At 40.9% G+C, this 21224-nt stretch overlaps 1 protein-coding gene across 3 annotated transcripts in view; it reads left to right on the forward strand.

The window, feature by feature from the left end:
- Positions 1-21224, forward strand: part of Uso1 (USO1 vesicle transport factor) — a 68425-nt gene that overhangs the window by 33536 nt on the left and 13665 nt on the right. The window contains exons 9-18 of one of the 3 annotated variants that reach the window (XM_059274665.1): positions 1652-1830; positions 5096-5236; positions 8991-9079; positions 10248-10402; positions 11288-11499; positions 12847-12867; positions 18336-18446; positions 18725-18843; positions 18970-19151; positions 19457-19578. In XM_059274665.1, the coding sequence (XP_059130648.1) occupies positions 1652-1830; positions 5096-5236; positions 8991-9079; positions 10248-10402; positions 11288-11499; positions 12847-12867; positions 18336-18446; positions 18725-18843; positions 18970-19151; positions 19457-19578 (1331 nt within the window). Of the gene's footprint in view, positions 1-1651; positions 1831-5095; positions 5237-8990; positions 9080-10247; positions 10403-11287; positions 11500-12285; positions 12380-12846; positions 12868-18335; positions 18447-18724; positions 18844-18969; positions 19152-19456; positions 19579-21224 lie in introns of those variants that run through there. The other 2 variants (XM_059274666.1, XM_059274667.1) reach the window with 2 other exon arrangements.

Here is a 21224-nt window from a genome sequence, read left to right on the forward strand (position 1 = left end):
TTCATATTTACCCAGATTACATTAAAACTTATATCCACACAAAAAACTTACACTTAAATGTTCATAGAAGCTTTATTCCCATTGCTAAAACTTGGAAGCAGAGCTGGGCAGTGGTGGCACACGCCTTTAATCCTAGCACTCGGGAGGCAGAGGTAGGCCAGCCTCTGTGAGTTCAAGGCCAGCCTGGTCTACAGAGTGAGTTCCAGGAAAGGCTCCAAAGCTGTACAGAGAAACCCTATCTCAAAAACAAAAAAACCTTGGAAGCAACCAGGATATCCTTGAGTAGGTGAAGGGATAAATGCTAATGGGTTCATAAAATTGGATCTTACTCAGCAGTAAAAGGAGTTGTCAAGCCACAGAAAGGTGTCAGGGAACCTTAAGTCCATGCTGCTGAGTGATTCCAGTTTAGCAGCTTTCTGGGAGAGTGTAGAGGCAGTTGTCTGGGATTTGGATAAGGGAAAGGGGATAAAAGGGTAGTTTTAGTGATGATACTATTCTGTTTGGTACTGTAATGGTAAATTCTCAGATTGTACCTTTGTCAGAACTCGGTTTTGCAGTGTGAAGAAGGAAGTGTGATCGTCAGCAATATGTGCCGGTGTTTGATCATCCCTTGTAACAGGTGCACCACACCAATGCACGGTGATAATGAGGGGAACTGAGGAGCGAAGAGCAGGTGGAAGCTGCTTATTGTCCTGTTTCTCTGGAACTATAAGCCTACTCTAAGCAGCTATTTAGACTTTCTCACATTAACGTATTCAGTGTGTTGTGTGCCAGCACATGTGTGGGAATCAGACAGCTTGCAGGAGTTGTGTCTCCTTCTACCATACGGGTCCTGGAGATCGAACTCAGGTCAGTGGGTTTGTCAGCAAGTGCATTTACCCCACTGAACGTACGTTTAGTAGGACCAAAGGGGTGTGTGTGTGTGTGTACGTACTAGGGGGCCTAGAGCAGTGAGCGCCTTGAGCACTGTACTGCACAGAGGAAGCAGGAACCCTTGGTTGTTCTAGCACTTGGAGAGGTCAGTGGGAAGGTTTTCATTGAGATAATAACAGAAGCTGTAGTGTAGGTGAAACCGCACAGAACAGTGATATTTGTAAGCAAAGAAGTAGGAGAAGGATGAACCAGTGGAGAACAGGAACCATGGAAAATAGCCTGAGGAGTGGCCAGATTGAGAAACCCAGAGGGGGAGGGATTTTGAAGAAGAGGCAGGGACAAGTGTCACATGGGTAAGGTGTGATGGAGTCAGTTAATCAGTGTTTAATAGTGTACTATTTCGTATGTATCTGAAGTCTTTGCTTCTTGTCTCTGCCAGGAATGCAGTGGTACATAGGACACTATGTTGGTGAATCATAATGTAGTGGAAGGAAGAAGCTTCTAGAAGGCTGTATATGTCAGTCTAACTGAGTCCGTCTTGCTCATCAGTACTGAGAACTTGATATTTAAGCTTGTGTGGGAATATGAAAGATGGCTTTCTATAGAAGTCCCTGTGGGCTGAGAAAGAGCGCAGAGACAGAGGCAGGCGGAAGGCAGGGGTCAGAACAGGCTGCCTGCTGTGCCGCACTGACCGTGGAGTCGCACACTTCAGAACATGGGATTGAGTTCTTTCGGATGTCATCAACCTTAATGCCGCCATTTTACCTTCTTTCCCCAGGTATAGTAGTAGAAGATTGTTTGATTTTGCTTCAAAACTTGTTAAAAAACAACAATTCCAATCAAAACTTCTTTAAAGAAGGCTCATATATTCAGCGTATGAAACCTTGGTTTGAAGTTGGAGATGAAAATTCTGGCTGGTCAGCACAGAAAGTCACCAATCTACACTTAATGCTACAGGTATGTGTCCTTGGCTATCACTGTGGGAGAATTCTGTCACGGATCCTTTTAGGGAAAAGGAAGTTGCTTCCATTGGCTAAATCCAGGATTCTCAGTTGGTTTTAGGGGAGATGTAAATTTTTTTAAAGATTTTAAAAAAATAATATACTCATTGTATATAGTAATGTGCTGTATGAGAGCTTTTCATTAATTTTGTTTAGCAGTGTACTGTGCTTGATTGAGCGTGTTATTATGTCTTGGGTGTGGCGGACAGAGGACAGCCTGAGGGAGGGAAACAGTCTTCTTCCATGTGAGTCCCGTGTAGGGTGATTTTATTTACTCAGGTGTCAGGAGCCTTTCCTGCTGACATCTATAAAGACATTTCTATAGAAGTATATATTACATACTGGTCACATGCTTGCCCTGTGCTCCCTCCTCTCTCCCTCTGATCCTCTCCCCGTCATTATTCCCCTCAGTTCTGTAGATAGTGTTTATGTAAAGATCTAAAAACCACAAATGACAAGAAATGTATGACATTTGTCTTTTCTGTGACCGGCCTGTTATTTTTTTAAGGTTTATTTTATTTTCATTTATATCTGTGTGTCTGAGTGAATAATGCCACTTATGTATGGGTACCCACGAAGGCCAGAATAGAGTGTTGGAGACCTGGAACTGGAGTTACTGGGAATTGTGAGTCACCACAGATTCAGGGTCTGAGAACCAAACTTGTGTCCTCTGCAAGAGCAGTGAGAGCTCTTAACCACTGAACTGTCTCTTGGTTCCCATAACTTCATACTTCTGGTTGAAAGAAATCAGTTTTGTCTATATCCCAAATTGTTATTCGTTCCCCTGTTGTTGGACACTCACGTTGGTTCCCTGACTTGGCTGTGGTGGATGGTGCTGCTGCAGTGAACAGTGATGTGCAAATGTCTCTGCCATAGGTCCACTCGGAGTCCTGGGGTCATGGAGCCGTGTAGCTGTGTTAGGACTTAGAGAACCATGTAAAGAATTGTTTGAGGGGCTGGAGAGATGGATCAGTGGTTGAAAACATTCACTGCTCTTCCAGAGGTCCCAGACTTGGTTCCAGCATTTATGTTAGGAAGCAGACATTTGCTTGTAACTCCAGATTCAAGGGATCTGATGCCCTCTTCTGGCCTCTTCACACACACGGCCTATTCATTCTCAGAGCCTCGCCTCCCCACATAATAAAAATTTTAAAATAGGGTTTGGGGATTTAGCTTAGAAGTAGAGTACTTGCCTAGCAAACACAAGGCTCTGGGTTGGGTTCTCAGCACCAATAAAAAAATTTAAAAAAATAAATAAATGAATAAAGTTAGCTCTCTCAATGAAGAACATTTCATTTTAGCATCCTCTCTATCTGACCTTCAGTCCTATTCTTCCCAATTTACATAACACCAAAAAAGAAAATTTAAGAATTATTTATTTATTTACTTACTTACTTACTAACGTTTTCAAGACAAGGTTTCTCTGTGTAGCAGCTCTGCCTATCCTGGAACTCACTTTGTAGAGTAGGCTGGCCTTGAACTCACTGAGATCCACCTGCCTTTGCCTCCTCAGTGCTGGGATCAAAGGCATGCATCACTATGCCCCACCTTAGAATTAATTTGAAGAAAGGTCAATTTAAAAATTAAATTACTAGTCAGGTGTGGTGGCACTCACCTTTAATCCCACCACTGGGAAGGCAGAGGCAGGCAGATCTCTGTGAGGTCAAGGCCAGCCTGGTCTGCAGAGTGAGTTTCAGGGCAGCCTGGGCTACACAGAGAAACCCTGTCTTGAAAAACAAAACAAAACAAAAAGTGGATAAACTTGCCTTGCATCCCTCACTGAAATGTCCCTTTCACGTGCTAGTGAAGACCATGGACTCCAAGGCAAAGGAACTGAGATTCATTCATCATGCTACTGTCTCCACCTCAGAGATGGAGTAGTTGAGTCCATGCCTTTGCAGCCACAGCTGGTCTTTTTAGAGCACCTGCGGTCTCTCTCTCTCTCTCTCTCTCTCTCTCTCTCTCTCTCTCTCTCTCTCTCTCTCCAGTTTCATGTAGGTTTGCTTGTCTGAATGTGCGTTTGTCATTGTTTTCCTGTTAGAGTAGCTGTGCCCTGTTTCATTACGTCATTGTTGCAGTTGTAATCCCTCTTCCTAAGCCTTTGGAAGCCGAAACTAGTAAACTTGGTGGGAGGAGGTGAGCTTTTCCTCTGAGGAGCTGGCCCGCGCTCTCTCTCTCTCTCTCTCTCTCTGTTAGGGTCTCACTCTGTGGCCCTGGCCTGACTGAGATTTCAGGTGTACCACCACAGCTAGCAAACACATCACTTTCAAACCTGTTGGTTTGGTTTGGTTTGGTTTTATTGTCTCTCTGCCCCTCTCCCAAAAGTCCTCTTTCTCAGGGAGACAGAATGTGTGGAAGTCCTGTCTGCAGTAATGTTACTGTTCTAGTTGGTTACTCCGGCATATCTACTGTGAAGTCATGGGTGACATTCTGTCTGGCACTCTTGTTAACCGAGCCTTGTCATAAATACTATGTTAGGTGTACACAATTTTTGCATATAAAATGTCCATGACTAGCTTGTGAAATGTAAGCCTTTGTTTGGTTATTTTGAAGATGTAATTGGGCCTAAATAGTGGTTTGTTTCTGAAACTTCGTGTTTAGGTTCAGAGTAATAATGGAATTGGAGAGATTTAATTAATGAATTAATTAATTAATGAGACCAGCCCCACCTAGTGCATGAGTCTTCTGTCAGGCCTCTAAGCCTCTTTCTCCAGTGTTAGGGGAATTCATTGTAACTCAGGCCGCTCTGTTTTCAGACCCACTCTGTCATTAGATAGTTCCCACTCTCTCTGATAGAAGCCTGCCATCCTGTACCTCAATTCAATTTTGATAGACTATGTCTTATTTTGTAAATACTGCGTTTGTTACTTGAGTGCAGAAATGACTGAGGCAGATGCTATTCTGTGAGAGTTCAGATCACCTGAGAAGGAGAACATTCGGCGAATAGCAAAGTGTATTATGTACTAACACTGTTGCTGTAGAAGAAAGGGACCGCGCTTAGCTCTGATGAGCACCTAAGGGAATGCCCCGTACAGAGATTTTGTTCACATGGGTCAGCTTTGTCTCAGCCCTCACAGATGATTTTGAGACAGGGTCTCGTCCAAGCAGGCTCGTCTTGACTCCTGGCCCTCCTGCCGCCACCTCCCAGGTGTTAGGCCTGCGGGTGTGCTCCACTGTGCCTGCTGCAGATCTTCAGAAGACACATTTTATCCCTTTCACAGCTTGTCCGGGTACTGGTGTCGCCCACCAACCCTCCTGGTGCCACCAGCAGCTGCCAGAAGGCCATGTTCCAGTGCGGGCTACTGCAGCAGCTTTGCACCATCCTCATGGCTACGGGGATCCCTGCTGACATCCTGACCGAGGTAAGTGGGGGAGGACGGGCCAGTCAGTGGAACTGGGAATCCTGGGAAATCCGACGGTAACTGGAGGACAAATAGTAATAGCGAACCGTTTTTATGGGAGCTTCCTCACTTACTGCATGAGAATGGCATATTCTTTTCTTCAAGTTCATAATGTACATATTAAGCTTAGCTGATTGTCTAAGTTAGAATTTCTATTGCTATGAAGAGACCATAACCATAGCAGCTCTTTTTGTTGTTCTTGTTTTTGGTTTTTGTTTTTCTGTTTGTTTGTTTGTTTGTTTGTTTTTCAAGACAGGGTTTCTTTGTGTAGCCCTGGCTGTCCTGGAACTCACTCTGTAGACCAGGCTGGCCTCCAACTCACAGAGATCTGCCTGCCTCTGCCTCCCAAGTGCTGGGATTAAAGGCGTAGCTACCACTGCCTGGCCACATAGAAATTCTTATAAAGGAAAACATTTAATTAGGGCTGGCTTACAGTTTTAGAGGCTTAGTCTGTTATCATCATGGTGAGACATGGTGATGTCCCGGCAGACATGGTACGTGCCGGAGAAGGAACCGAGAGTTCTACATCTTGACCCTCAGGCAGCAGAAGCAACTGTGTCACTGAGCCTGGCTTGAGCAGATATGAGACCTCAGAGCCCGCCTCCACAGTGACACACTTCTTCCAACAAGGTCACACCTCCGAATAGTGCTACTCCCTATAGGCTAGACATTCTAACACATGAGTGAATCTGTGGGGCCATACCTATTCAAACCACCACACTGATCATCTGGAAATGTTTTTCATTAATTTTATTGAACATATTTAAGAGAAATATATAAATGTTTTTTGAAATGATATTATAATTACATCATTTCCCCTTTTCCTTTCCTCCCTCCAAACATTGCTTCTCTAAAGTGACATCTTTCAGGTGCTCAGTGACTTTTCAGTAAGTAACCCTCAGTGGCCTGGGCAGCTTCATCAGTGTTCTTAAAAGTGAACACAGAGATTTAAACCTCTTGCTTTGCATGATTTTGTGGCATTTTCTGGATCAAAAGTGAGTAGCAAACCATCCTCAGGTCATTTCAGACCACTTATAAGAGGAGCTTATAGTTTTAATATTAAGAACAAAAATATTAGCCAGAGGTTGGTGGTGCACGATTTTAATCCTAGCACTCAGGAGGCAGAGACAGGTAGATCTCTGTGAGTTTGAGGCCAGCCTGGTCTACAGAGCAAGTTGCAGGACAGCCAGGACTACACAGAGAAACTCTATCTCAAAAACAAAAACAACAACAACAAAAAAAATTTATTTAGTCTGCTGTGTAGCCAGAGTTTTCTCAGTCCTGTCCGACCCACAGTTGGACGAATCTCTACCCGCATCCCACAGCCGCTTGGTTCCAAATAAACACACAGAGGCTTATATTATTTTCAAACTATATGGCCTAATGGCTCAGGCGTCTCGCTATCTCTTACATCTTAAATGAACCCATTTCTATAAATCTATGTTTTGCTACGTATTCCGTGGCTTTACTGGTCTGTGGGTATCTTGCTTCTCCTTTGGCAGCAGCTGGCCTCTGTTCCGCCGCTGCCTTTCCTCTTCCTGTCTGTCTGCTTGTATTTCTTCCTACCTCTAAGCTGCCTTGCCATAGGCCAATACAGCTTTATTTATTAACCAATCAGAGCATCACATATTCACAGCATACAAAAAGACGTCCCACAGCAAGGCTGACTCAAAGAATAGTAAAAATTTTTACCTTGATTTATGGCATTTTTTTTTGTTTGTTTCTTATCTATAAGAATAAAGAAGTTAGTTCCCAGAAATGTAGATACTTTGTTTAAATTGTTTTTTTGGTGCTGACAAGATGGCTCAGTAAAGATGCTTACTGCCAAACCTGTTGAGATGAATTGGATCCCAGGGACCCACATGGTGGAAGGAGAGAACCAATTCCCACAAGTTGTCCTATGACCTCCATATATGTATGCATCGTTGCACATGCATAAGAAATAAATAAATGTCATAAAACTTTAAATTATATTTTGTTGGTTAATATATGCACATTAAAAGTACAAATAATAACAAAAGTTTTAGAACAATTCTAGCCATCTTTGGTCTCATTTCTCTCTGCTTTAAGTCAGGTCTTGTCCCTACCCCACCCCCAGTCACAGAGCTCTCTTACTTTGCTTCTTCCTGTCATGCCAAGATTATTTTATGGCATGTGTGTTTAAATTAGATTTATGTAGAGATATAACATTTGTGAGGCAAGATATCACTCTTGCCCAGGCTGGCCTTGAACTCCAGATTAGTGCTCCTGCCTCATCTTCCTGAGTGCTAAGGTTACAGGCACCAGCCACTGCACTCTGCTGCAGCCTGTGCATTTAATGTGTACACTAGCACTGTTCCTGCTAAGCCAAGCAGAGTTCTGCATCTGTTGGAAGAGGGAGGGCGTGTTGTGTGTCTAACTCCTCCATGAGCTGTGACTGCGTTCTTTTTCATTTTACAGCTCTGTGTAACTGTACTCCCTATATTCTTCTCCTCAGCACATTCTCCCGACTCCAGTCCTGGCAGCTCCATCCTGCTCCATCCTAGCTGTAGTTGACCTGCTCAGCTCTGCTCCTGGGACTCCATTCTGCCATTCTCCTGGGGTTTCTCTTCTCTCTGCTTTGATTTGAATTCCTTCTTTTTCTGGATCCTGTATCTTTTCCCCTTACTTCTGGATTCTTTATCTCATTTTACTAAGTTTCCTAAAAGAAATATTAACAAAATAAGTTTCTTTTGTTGTTCTTTTATGTGTGAAAATATTATTCCCTCCTTCAGCTTTACTATTTGGCTAGGTAACTCGGGTATGAAATAACTGTCACTCAGGACATCATTCCATTGTTATTGTTAAGACATCTGTGGCCACTTTGAATTCTAATTCTTTTTTTATAATGAAACTTGCTTTTTCATTTTTGGATCTTCTCTTTACTTCTAGTTTTCTGAAAACTATTGATGCTAACTATGGATCTCATCCCCATCCTAGCAGTGAAGACCATTTCAGCTATGGGTACACTCTCTTCAACTAGGAGGATGGCTGCTCTTCCTTGATAACGTCTTTTCTGTTCTCCTTCTGGAACTCTGTTAACAAATTTGTTCATCTCTGAACCTATGAATATCTTTAAAAGTAATTTTTAGTTGATAATAATGACGTCTTTATCATGTACAACATTCTCCTTTGAAATATAGTTTCTCTATTATCTTTTCTTGAAAGTTGTTTTCAACTTAATCCTTAAATTGAATGGTCATTATGTTGTATTTTAAATGTGTCCATTGATTTTATCCTAAAGCATTCTTCTGATTTGTGTGTTGGGGTGGGGGGTTAAGTCTCACCTCTTACAGTATATTATTTAGTTTCCATGAGATTTCTAACTGCATGTAGTCAAATCTCTTGTTTGGTTTTGGTTATGAGACTGGGTCTCATAGAGCCCAGGTGGCCTCAGACATGCTATGAGAATGAGGCTGGCCTTAAACGTGTTCTTCCTGCCTCTCACTCCTCAGTGCTGAGATTACAGGTGTGTGCCACCATGTCCAGTGATTGTTGGTTTTTAATGTGAGGCCTGGCTAAAGCATTCTGAAAGGATCTCCAGAGAGTATTTCAACATGATAATGTTCTAACTGATCTTTTCATGTCTAAATTTGGATATTTAAAAACAAAAAACAAGATGGAATATTATCTTGGAAAACAGATTTCCCTCTTAACTTACTTTCCATAGTGTTCTTTCATTTTTCTTTCTTGACAGACCATAAATACTGTATCTGAAGTTATTCGAGGCTGCCAAGTCAACCAAGACTACTTTGCTTCTGTGAATGCACCTTCAAATCCCCCAAGGTAAGAATCAGGAAATGCTAGTTTCCTGTGAGGAAGTAAGCGCTTAGGTTTGGGTGTTAGTGGATCTCATATACCCATCTTATTTTCTTAAAGATCAGTGTGTTTCTTGTAGAATGGTCCAATAGTATAAGGATGTTGGTAATTAAGACTGTGTGCTTCTGCATAAGGATATTGGTAATTAAGACTGTGTGCTTCTATATCAGGATATTGGTAATTAACACTGTATGCTTCTGTATAAGGATATTGGTAATTAACACTGTATGCTTCTGTATAAGGATATTGGTAATTAACACTGTATGCTTCTGTATAAGAATATTGGTAATTAACACTGTATGCTTCTGTATCAGGATATTGGTAATTAAGACTGTGTGCTTCTGTATCAGGATATTGGTAATTAAGACTGTGTGCTTCTGTATCAGGATATTGGTAATTAAGACAGTATGTTTCTGTATCAGGATATTGGTAATTAACACTATATGTTTCTGTATCAGGATACTGGTAATTAACACTACATGCTTCTGTATAAGGATATTGGTAATTAAGACTGTGTGCTTCTGTATAAGGATATTGGTATAATTATCAATTACATTGTGCTTCTGTATCAGAATATTGGTAATTAACACTGTATGCTTCTGTATAAGGATATTGGTAATTAGCACTGTGCTTCTGTATCAGAATATTGATAATTAACACTGTATGCTTCTGATTAAGGATATTGGTAATTAACACTGTGCTTCTGTATCAGAATATTGATAATTAACACTGTATGCTTCTGTATCAGGATATTGGTAATTAACACTGTGCTTCTGTGTCAGGATATTGGTAATTAACACTGTGTGCTTCTGTATAAGGATATTGGTAATTAACACTGTGTGCTTCTGTATAAGGATATTGGTAATTAAGACGATGTGCTTCTGTATCAAGATATTGGTAATTAACACTGTGTGCTTCTGGTACTTAATACTTGGCTCAGCTGCCAGCCTTTCAGTTGACACACAAATCATACTACTTTCTTAGCCACAGCTCCTTTCTTTGTGAAATTAAGATGGAGGAAATACTTGTTGCTAGAGTCCTGGTTATGGTATTTTTGGCAACAAAATGACTGGTAATTTGTTTATGTATTTGGGTTGTAATGTTCCATTTCATTCTTTTCTTTGCACTTGGACAGACCAGCAATTGTTGTACTTCTCATGTCCATGGTGAACGAAAGGCAGCCATTTGTGTTACGCTGCGCTGTTCTCTACTGTTTCCAGTGCTTTCTTTATAAAAACCAGAAAGGACAAGGAGAGATTGTGGCAACACTTCTACCTTCCACTATTGATGGCAAGTAACCCAGTTCTAACTAACATTTAGACAGTCAAAGGTTTTGTCAAGCTTGTCTTTGAATCTTTGCTTACGTTTTAGCTTCAAGCACTGTGTACCTCGGATGAAAGAAAGCCTAGGTTGGGGTAGAGGAGAGCTGAGTCAGACGGCATCTGAGTCTGCATTGAAGAATTTCTACTTGTCTCTTGTTGTTACGGTGTGAGGGGATGATGTCATTAGAAACACTGTGACGATCACACGTATGCAGTTACACAGGAGAGCCACGACCCCAAATCCCAGGGTGTAATAACCACCAGAGAATTAGCACTGTGAAGATAAATCCTACCCGTAGTCACACTCAGCGAGTCGGTCTGTTGTTCTCTGATAGAGTACGGCCATTACTTAGGAATTTTCCAGTGTTCAGTTTACTTGAGATGTGTTTAAATGGCTATTTTCCTAACTTTAAGAGCAATTTGACACAAGTAATTGGAAACTTTAGTGAGTTCATTTTAACTACATAAACATGGGAGGTTGACAAAAATTTAAGTTTGTTTAATTGTATTTTACCAAAATTATTTTCATAAAGGATATTATCATAAAGATATATTTTCTGTAAATGAAAATAAGATGCTGGGGTTAGTGAAATAATGTGCCAATTGTTTTAGAAATGTTGTTTTCCATGAAGATAGTTTTCTATGTTGTTACCATGAGTCTAATGCCTACAGTGTTCTGATATGTCTACCCTTTTAGGAGATGCCTTTCTGTCGCCTGTCCCTTAATGTTTGAAGTCTTAGATAGTACGTCATAGTGTTTATACTGCTCTTGTGGAGAAAATGGTTCTTTCAACCCTTGTGAGTTTGGGGTTACTCTACATGGCCAGTGTCTAACATTTCTATCTGTTTGCAGCCACAGGTAACTCAGTCTCAGCTGGCCAGCTGCTCTGTGGAGGTCTGTTTTCTACGGATTCTCTTTCAAACTGGTGTGCTGCTGTGGCCCTCGCCCATGCTCTGCAGGGGAACGCTACCCAGAAGGAGCAGCTGCTCAGGGTTCAGCTGGCCACGAGCATCGGCAACCCTCCGGTGTCCCTGCTACAACAGTGCACCAACATCCTTTCCCAGGTGAGGGCCCCCAAGCTGCCGAGAGCTGAGCTCAGGTTGTCCTGTCAGTGGCCCAGGACAGGGAGAGAAGGAGAGAAGGTTTCGTGGAGAGGAAGCAATAACTACTCTTAAAGGAATAGTTTCGCCACATAGTTAGTTATAAGGACTTTATTATGACAAAAATACAAGTTCTTAGCACAGGTATTTTTGAGTTTTACTTTCTTCTTAAATTATCTGGGGTCCTTCCCGTCATTTTTCTCTCCTCGGTAAGTGAATTCAGATCAGTTGAGGAGAGAAAGTAAAATAAATGCAAGTCGTAGTTATGTACCTCCCTCTTTCCTCCTGAAGCAGTTGGTCATCCCCCCCCCAAAAAAAAAAAAAAACAGTAACAATCCATTACATATATAGTATGTACAGTGTATACTTCCAGTGTCTGAGTTCCCACACGCTCTGCAAGATAAAGACAAATATAACTAAACGTGTGTGTTCCTTCAGCTATCTATCTCATGACAACAGGTGAAACATGGTGGCCAAGGCGCTTCGGCATGTCTCTTACTTACTACGTGACGTGCCAACATGCACTTAGCCTGGCTTCTGAGCAGTTAAAGCCATGCTCTAGCATACGTTAAAGCCCGAGTCCTGAAGAAAACTTCAGTTATGGAGCAGCCCATTGTTCTGTCCACCTGCTCTCCTGTGGAGGGAGGGTGCTGCCCACAGTGCTGGGTGTGGTCTCCTGTGTGACTTCACCAGGACTGCGCTTGGTCTGTGGGGAAACTTTTGTTGTCACTGTTACTGTCAGTCATGCTTACTAAACACCGCTACCACCGAGCTGACCCCAGTTCTCAGGCCTTCGGGAGTGTTTCTACTAAAGAAATGAGATCGTTATTCATAGAAGTTACAGGTGAAATCTTTAAAAATAACTATAATGGGAAGAGAGTTGAATGCCATTTAAATTGGTTTATTTCCATTGCCAACTTATCACTTGTCTCTTAGTGATTTAAAAAAAAAAACCTACAATTTTCAAATCATTACTTAATGCTTGATGCTCTCTCTCCTGGCACTTTTGAAAACAACTGTTTTCAAGCCAGTTGTGAAAACTCTCTGCCCACATTGCCACAGACGCACCTTAGCTTTGTAACTGTAACGATGGTGTAACTCGAAGGCCTAAGGTGGTGGTGTCTAACCCCCGTAAGTAATCACAACGCTATAAAGTTAACCTTATGTGCCATCTTTATATAGAAGATGAGAACCTCACTGTCCCTAAGTACCGGCTTAGATTTGCAGAGACTAAGCATATTTGAGGGATTTTTCTGGACTTAGGTTACTTAAAGCAGTGTTTGTGAATAATGTTTGGCGTATAATTTGCAGGGTGATAAGATCGACAGACGGGTATGTATACTTGATAAGTTGAGGCCTTTTCTTCTGACAGACGGGCTTCTTCTTGTCTTGGGTTTTGCAGTGGTTTTTAACAGCTTGTTTGAAGTCCATTCTACTCACACTTCCATGTGTTGGCAAGTTTGTCTGTCGTCACAGGGGCTCTCTAGTTTCCTCCTCTCTCTCGGATGGTTACTAAGAACTGTGGGAACAACTAAACCTGTGTCCGGGCTTCCTCCAGGGATGCTTGCCTGTCCTCCGAGTCCTCGGTTTGGGTTCTTTGTGTTCTTTCCCCCAAGCTTGGTTCTTTATTTCCCTTAAAAACAACTTCAAGGAAGTCAAGTTTAGGGATAAAAGTCTGTCTTTTAATCAGTGTGTGAAGGAGGAATGTGTGACTTTCTACTACTTACATTATTAAAGTGTTCAGTAGTAAAATTTTTATAACTATGATTTTAAATGAAGTAGTATGGATTATTCTGGGTATAGTCTGTATGCTACAACTACCATATTGGTTTTGCTATGTTGGGTGGAGAGTGTTATTTATGTTCAGTTTGGTTTAGTTCTTCTTTTGACAAAGTGTTTAACAAACAACCTAAAGTGTGTCTTCACACCCTTGTCTAGTCATGGTTTCCGGTGTGCAGTGTGGCTAGCAGAGAAGGAGGTCCGGCTGGTGATGACACTCTGATGTGTGAGGACGACTTAGCATGCAGTTAGAGCGCACTCACACTCCCATGTGACAACTGCTGCCAGCAGTTTCTGTTTCTTTGTTTCCTTATGGTTCTGGGGATCAAACTCGGGGCTTTGTGTGTGCTAGGCAAGTTCTCTACCAGTGAGCCACAACCTCCAGCCCAGAACTTTTGATATTAGGATGTGTTTTGTAAGTATAAATCTTAATCAATTAAAAAGACAGGCATTATGTTTTCAATTAATTGGGTTTTTTTAACCACTCATAACAAATTGTAGAGTATTTTCATAATTTCATCAATGCTTTTATTCTTTGTTCTTAGAAGCTGTTGCTAAAAATTAATCTGATTATAAGACACTAGAACTGCTTGTTTTTCTATTGGTTTTGAGACAGGGTCTCATGTAAGCCAAGCTAGCCTTGAACTCACTCTGTGGCTGAGGTTGGTCTTGAACACCTGACCTTCCTGCCTCTACCTCTCCAGTGCTAGGATTATAGGCCGACTTACTATGTCCAACTTCTAGAACCTTATTTTCATGCAAAAACCTTAAAATTTTTATGTGCCAGCTTTTTGATTGTATAAAAATACAGAAATGCTCAACTTGAATGAACATAGTAGGGATAAGAAGGATTTTTATTTAGAAAATGTAGTTGGAAGAGCATAAGAGCTGATATTAAAGAGTATTTGAGTTAACTTCAAATATTTTATTTGTGCCTGAGCGTGGGGGTACACACCTGTAATCCCAGCACTTTGGAGACAGACTCAGGAGGGTCACTGTATGTGTGAGGCCAGCCTGGTACAAAGAGCGAGTTCAGAGCAGCCAGAGATGCACATCAAGACCCTGTCTCAGACAGACAGACAGGGGTTGGTGAGATGCTCAGTGAGTAAAGTGCTTACCACACAAGCATGAGGCCTACGTTTTGATCCCCAGGACCGACATACAAACTAGGTGTGGGTGTGTGCACCTGTAACCCCAGTGCTAAGGGTTGGGGGCAGGTGGATCGCAGGGACTCTCTAGCCAACCAGTCTAGCCAAAAGTTGAGTTGCAGGTCCAGTGAGAGGTTCACTTGACTCAACAGATAATGTGGAGAACATGCTAGATTTGTAATCCTCTGTGCACACATATGCCACATTGGTACATGTGTGCTCACTCACACTGCTGTCCCTCCTCACCTCTCCTTCTCCCCTTCCTTTTCTTCTCCTCCCCCACCCTCTCCCTTTTTCTCTCTCTCACAAGAAACAAAAAACTTAAATATATGTATGTGTATTTATGGCTTTTCTTTCAGTCTTTCAAATCTGTGGTTTCTAATGTCTGAATCCTCAGAATGCCCTGAATAATATCTTCAGTCTCCTTTTGTTTTCACATCTCCTCCATGGTTCACATTCTGTAGGCTCTGGCAGGAGGTGTGTACTTGTTTTATATTTTCTAATCTCTGCCCATATTATGGAACTTAAGTGTTGTCTTTTGATATGGCTTACATATATGTGTGTGTGTGTATCATATTTTTCTTTTTGACAAGTGCTCTTAACCACTGAACCATCTCTCTAGCCCTTGTTTTGAATTTTTAAAATCAATCTTAATGGCTTCTGCTTTATAAGTTGTTCTTAGAAAGGCCATCTTTAAGGGTTCTAGGGTACTTAATTGTAAGCTCCTATCATCATTTCTGTGAGTGTTGCTACTCTTCCATTTTTCTGGATGAGCTGTATGCGATACAGCCCCACTGATCTTTTTTAAGTCTTATTTTACTATTATCATCATCATGTGTGTGCATATGCATGCATGTCTGCGTGCCTACCTTAGCATGCATGGCATGGCACGGGTATGGAAGTCAGAGAACAACTGTTGTTGGTTTTTTTTACTCTTACTCTGTATTCTTTGGGGGCCTGCCACCCAGCTCCCAAATAAACCATACAGAGGCACATTCTTACTTATGAATGCCCAGTCTTAGCTTGGCTTGTTTCTAACTTTTCTTAACTTATCCCATCTACCTTTTGCCTCTGGGCTTTTATCTTTCTCTATTCTATATACCTTTCTTTACTTCTTACTCCTTGGCTGGCTGTGTAGCTGGATGGCTGGCCCCTGATGTTCTCCTCTCCTCCTTCTTTTCTTGCTCCTCAATCTTTCATCCCATATTTCTCTACCTATTTATCCTCTCTCCCTGCCAGCCCCACCACCTATCCTTTCTCCTCTCTAGCTGTTGGTGGCTCAGTTCTTTAGTAGACCATCAGGTGTTTTAGCAAAGTAACACAGCTTCATAGAATTAAACAAATGCAACATAAAAGAATGCAACACATCTTTGCATCAGTTAATATTCCACAACAGACAGCTCTTGGGAATTGGATCCTGGGGATTGAATAGGTTGTCAGGCTTGGCATTATGCATTTCTGCCTGCTAAACCATCTTGCTAGTCCCCACTGGGTTTTTTCTAGGCAGCTGTCCAGCTGCTCCAGTATTTTAAAGTCTATCTCAACACACTGATGGTTGTATGGCACTTTTCCACACACTAAAATTCTCTCTCATTTGTACAAGTCCATTTCTGGACTTTGATTCTGTTGATTTCTCTCCATGATCTAGTATCACCTGATTGCTATTTTTCACAATATCCTTCCTTAATTATTTCCAGTAGTTTATTTTTCCATATCATGTTAAAAATCAGATTATTTAGTTCTACGAAAGTAAAATTCTTTGTGAACTTAGGGTATAGCTCAGTATTAGAACCCATGGTTCGGATGGGTAAGGCCCTGAGTTCACTCTCTAGCACAAAAAGGAGGGAAGAAATCTGCCTTTTGGTATTTTTGTTTGAGTTATTCTTACATATGCAGAACTTCTCTATATGCAGTGTAGACGAATCTGTTGTCAACCAGTAGCTACTATAAGGAATTACAATCAAGAAGATCAGCAAAACCGCCATGTACTCAATTGAGAATGCTGTTTTCAGCTGGCCAATTTCTGTGAATAACAGGAAGCTACAGTGTGAACATAAGGAAAAATAACACATGTAAAAACTAAATTCATGTTGATACCTACTTGGAAGATCATTTAAAGTAGTTTGAAATTAATCAATATTAAATACACCTCAGAATAGATTATAAATAATAAATCAAGACCTCAAGGATTATGAGAATAACCTGGGTGGATTTGAAGAGGGGCTAGGAGATAGTTCAGTGGGTATAAGCCCTTGCCACCAAGCCTGAAGACCTGAGGTCAGTCACTGGGACCCACAGGATGGAAGAAAAGAGCCAACTCCAGCAAACTGTCCTCTGACCTACATGTGCGCACGCACACACGCACTGTGACATATGTATATGTCCCACATACATATGTGTCCCACATACATATAAGTAAGTAAATGTAGTATTTTAAATCTAAAAAAGAATTTTTGAAAAGCATAGCAATAGTTAAATTTAAGTTCATTTCTTGCTTCATTTCCTTGAGTAGTTATAATTTGGATACTTCTGTAAATTCTCCCAAAACGATGCATTATTATGCTAGTTTTGATTATTTTATTTCATATTTTGTTCTTTAAAAAGAAAAATAAGGCTTTAGTAGTATAAATGGGCAGTGGCAGTGTTATAAATAACATTATACGTGGAGATCTAAGTGTATTGTATTAAAATTTTAAAAACCATAATCTTATTGGACACAGGAGTTTTAATATTATTTCCCTGATCTTGTCAACAGCACAATGGGTATGTTCAGGGCATTCTTGGTGTGGTGAACTGTCTCCCTTGGTTAAGTCTTGGTGCTGGTGAACTGTCTCCCTTGGTTAGGTCTTGGTGCTGGTAAACTGTCTCCCCTTAGGTCTGAGGCGTGCTCTGGCCTGTTGTCACAAGGTTTGCAGCGTGAATTTTCATTCTCTTACTTGAGAATAGTATGTTCTCATAGAATTTGACTAAATGTTTAAGAGATTCTTCTTATGCCTTTTTTTCTTTGTTTTTTGAAGAAGGAAGGTTTTTTTTTCCTTTATCAAGAACTTGCTTTTAAAATTCTGACTGAGGTCCCTTTGCAGTATATCTGTCTACCTTGCACTTAACACTTCTCAATAAAATCTCTCACTATTTTGCTAATTAAAAAGAAAGATTGAAATATTAATTTGTCTGGAACATTTATTTTTTGTTTTTCTTTATTTTGTAATTAAAATTTTTCATTCAATATATTTGATCATGTTTTTCCTTCCCCCAGCTTCTCCCAGATCCTTCCCACCTCTTTGCCCACTCAGCTATATGTGGAACATTTATTTTTGATCATATGTCTTAGGATTAGTCTTTTAAAGCTCCCACATTATAATTTTGTTCTTAGTATAGCATCTTTGGCTACCACTATTTGTTTACTTATACAGGTCTCGTGTGGCTCAGGGTGGCCTTGAACTACCTCGCTGCATAGTCCAGGATGACTTTAAACTTCTGACCCTCCTGTCTCTGTCTCCCAAGTGCTACGATGACAGGCATGTACCACCATGCCTGGTTTTGTTCAGTGCCGAGGATGGAACCAGGGCTTTGTTCGGCATGTTAGGCAAGCACCATACAGCACAGCTGTGGACCAGCCCAGCCAACACTGCTGTTTAATCACCACATGTACTGGCGCATAGAAGTTCATGCTAATTTCCACACTGTGTTTATTTGGAGAAGTGCAGCTTGTGGTGGACACACAAATGTATTCTTTAGTTCAGTGTTTAAATCTGGCTTCCTTACACATCGCACGATGCTTAAGTTCTTTTGATATGAAAGGGAAGGGATCTTAGGCTGTGAGTTTGAAAAAAATAATAAATACAAAGTGGTTTCTGCCAATTTATTTTACAGGGAAGCAAAATACAAACAAGAGTTGGGTTATTAATGTTGCTTTGTACCTGGCTAAGCAACTGTCCCATTGCAGTAACACACTTTCTTCACAATTCAGCCAATGTTCCATTCGTATCCTTTGTGTTTTGGTGTCAAACATGTAAGTAACTTACATCTTTCAACTTTTGTATGTTATGGATGTATAATAATGTATGCTTAAGTGTTTTGTGTGTGTGTGTGTGTGTGTGTGTGTGTGTGTGTGTGTAGGTGTAGTTTTTTATGGTATGCTGAATTAGAATGTATTTAGAATTTCTTGTAGAAAATCTTACATAATGTATATGTTAAATTCAGATTACAAAATAAAATGTTCTAGATACTGTAAATCATTAACTCCTTAACAAAGATGTCAGCTTACAGGACAAATTGCAGAAAATCTCGGAGAGGAAGAACAGTTGGTCCAAGGCTTATGTGCCCTTCTTTTGGGCATTTCAATTTACTTCAATGATAATTCACTAGAAAACTACATGAAGTAAGTAAGGGCAAAGCGGCCCTCTGGTCACGCAGCAATAATGACACTTTCTTTCTGCTAAAGTAGAAGTAAGCCAAGCTCATGATTTTGCAATTTTTTAAGCATCTCATATTTTTATCTATGTAGAGAGAAACTAAAACAACTGATAGAGAAGAGGATTGGCAAAGAGAATTTCATAGAAAAACTAGGATTTATTAGCAAACATGAGCTCTACTCCAGGGCATCGCAGAAACCCCAGCCCAACTTCCCGAGTCCAGAGTACATGATTTTTGACCATGAGTTCACAAAGCTGGTGAAAGAACTGGAAGGTAAGATGTGAAGGGTGTCCCGACCCAACACTGTTGTGCTTGTGTGGGTGTGTCTGGATGTGCATGAGTGATGGGCCAGAAGTGCATCTGCAGCACATGGAAAGACTTTGGATTCTGTCAGATTAGAAAGTCTGTCATGAGTTAGGCTGTTTTTACTCATTAAATTCGAAAAATTAAGTGTGTTTACAATGCTTAAAATCAAGCTAGGAGGAGCATGCGCTTAGCTCATGTGAGGCCCTGAATTCAGTTTGCAGAACCACAAGAGAGCCGTTCAGTGCAGAGTTTCAGACAGTTTTCTTTTACAGGTGTTATTACTAAGGCTATTTATAAGTCCAGTGAAGAAGATAAGAAAGAAGAGGAGGTAAAGAAAACATTAGAACAGCATGACAACATTGTGACTCACTATAAGAATATGATTCGTGAGCAAGTAAGTACCAACGCATTGTACTCTGCTGACCGGCAGCAGCTCTCTATGTGAGGGAAGACTGCTTCTTGGCATTTTAAATGGCGGAGGGATGCAGAGAGTAAATTTCATTATTTTAGAAAGCATCTGTTCACTAAATGAAGTGCTTACCACATGCTAGGCACTGTGCAGGATGTTATGGATCAAAACATAGATCAGGCGGATTCTCTTGCCGTTTTCAGATGAGAAACACATGTCTAATTATGTGACATACATGTTACAACAGGTTAGTGATAGAGCTAATCAAAGGTGTAGCAGCACTCATGCTGAGCTCTGAAAGAACCTAGGTATAGATAATCTCCAGAAGAGAGCTAGGGCAGAGAGGCAGGAGGTGGAGTACAGCACAGTATGTCTGCTTTTGCTGGCAGGGACCTAGAGCGGCTCCTGGCTGTGTGAAGGAGACATTTGAGGGAGAAGGCTAGAGGGAGGGGGTCCAGGAAGGAGGCTGTTGTGGTGGTCAGCTAGGGGAGGATGTTAGGGCACTGATGGTGATGTCTGCTGTGTTCTGTGACCTCAGTATCTTTTAAATACTATTTCATTGTGTCCTCACAGCATCCCTATAAGTAGTGACTAACTGTATTTGGTTTAGGATAAATGAGGAAATCTGTGAATTCTCCCAGCAACTCTTAGTAATTGTTAGAACAGAATTTGAGGGCATGTGCATTAGTGACATTGTGTGCTCATACTGTGTGGTGTGGCGGAAGAGACTTGAGAAGTGTGCAAACTGAAGTTAAACTCTAGCGGGACTCGGTCATGTTTCTCTGCAGGTGTTGAGGTGCACAAGGGTTAAGTGTGATCCGCAGGTTTCTGTCGTGGGTAGTGGAGTATGGTCCTGTTAGATAGGCAGCTCCGTGGGTAGGTGATGACTTAGATCAGAGTCATCAAGTGACATTGTCCTTTCAGAATGCTAGTCAGTGTCTTTATTCACATTGTATTGCACACCTTAAGCCTCTGTTAGGTCCTTTAAAATGTCATCCAGTTTCTTATCATGATATATAGTATAGTATATATAGTACAGTATAGTGATGATAGTATTATCTGGAAAATTAGATTACTGATGTCATTAACATTCCAGAGTAATTAAAAGAAGTGTAACAGCCCATGTGGGGTAGGTTTATCTTCTTAACTGTACATTGGGTTTTTGGTTTTTTTTTTTTTTGGTTTTTCGAGACAGGGTTTCTCTGTGTATCTTTGCGCCTTTCCTGGAACTCACTTGGTAGCCCAGGCTGGCCTCGAACTCACAGAGATCCGCCTGGCTCTGCCTCCTGAGTGCTGGGATTAAAGACGTGCGCCACCACCGCCCGGCACATTGGAGTTTTTTTTCCCTTCCTCACAATGTATATTATTGAGATTGAAAATTTACAAGTGATAATATAATTATATACTTAATGTTTGCTCTCAGCCTTTAGATGTTCAACCAAATCAATAAGCTAGAATCAATCTTTGCTCAAAATTTGAGTCATCAAACCACCCCAGTTACAGATTTTTAATCTATGTCTTGGTTCAAATACAGTCATTTTTAATTCATGAATGTAATATTTTTGGAAGAATAAAAAATAAATACTTGGAATGTGGTTTATAGCTTACATTTGGAACTGATACAGTTGATT

This window comes from Peromyscus eremicus, chromosome 10, assembly GCF_949786415.1.
Source record: "Peromyscus eremicus chromosome 10, PerEre_H2_v1, whole genome shotgun sequence".
Lineage (NCBI taxonomy): Eukaryota > Metazoa > Chordata > Mammalia > Rodentia > Cricetidae > Peromyscus > Peromyscus eremicus.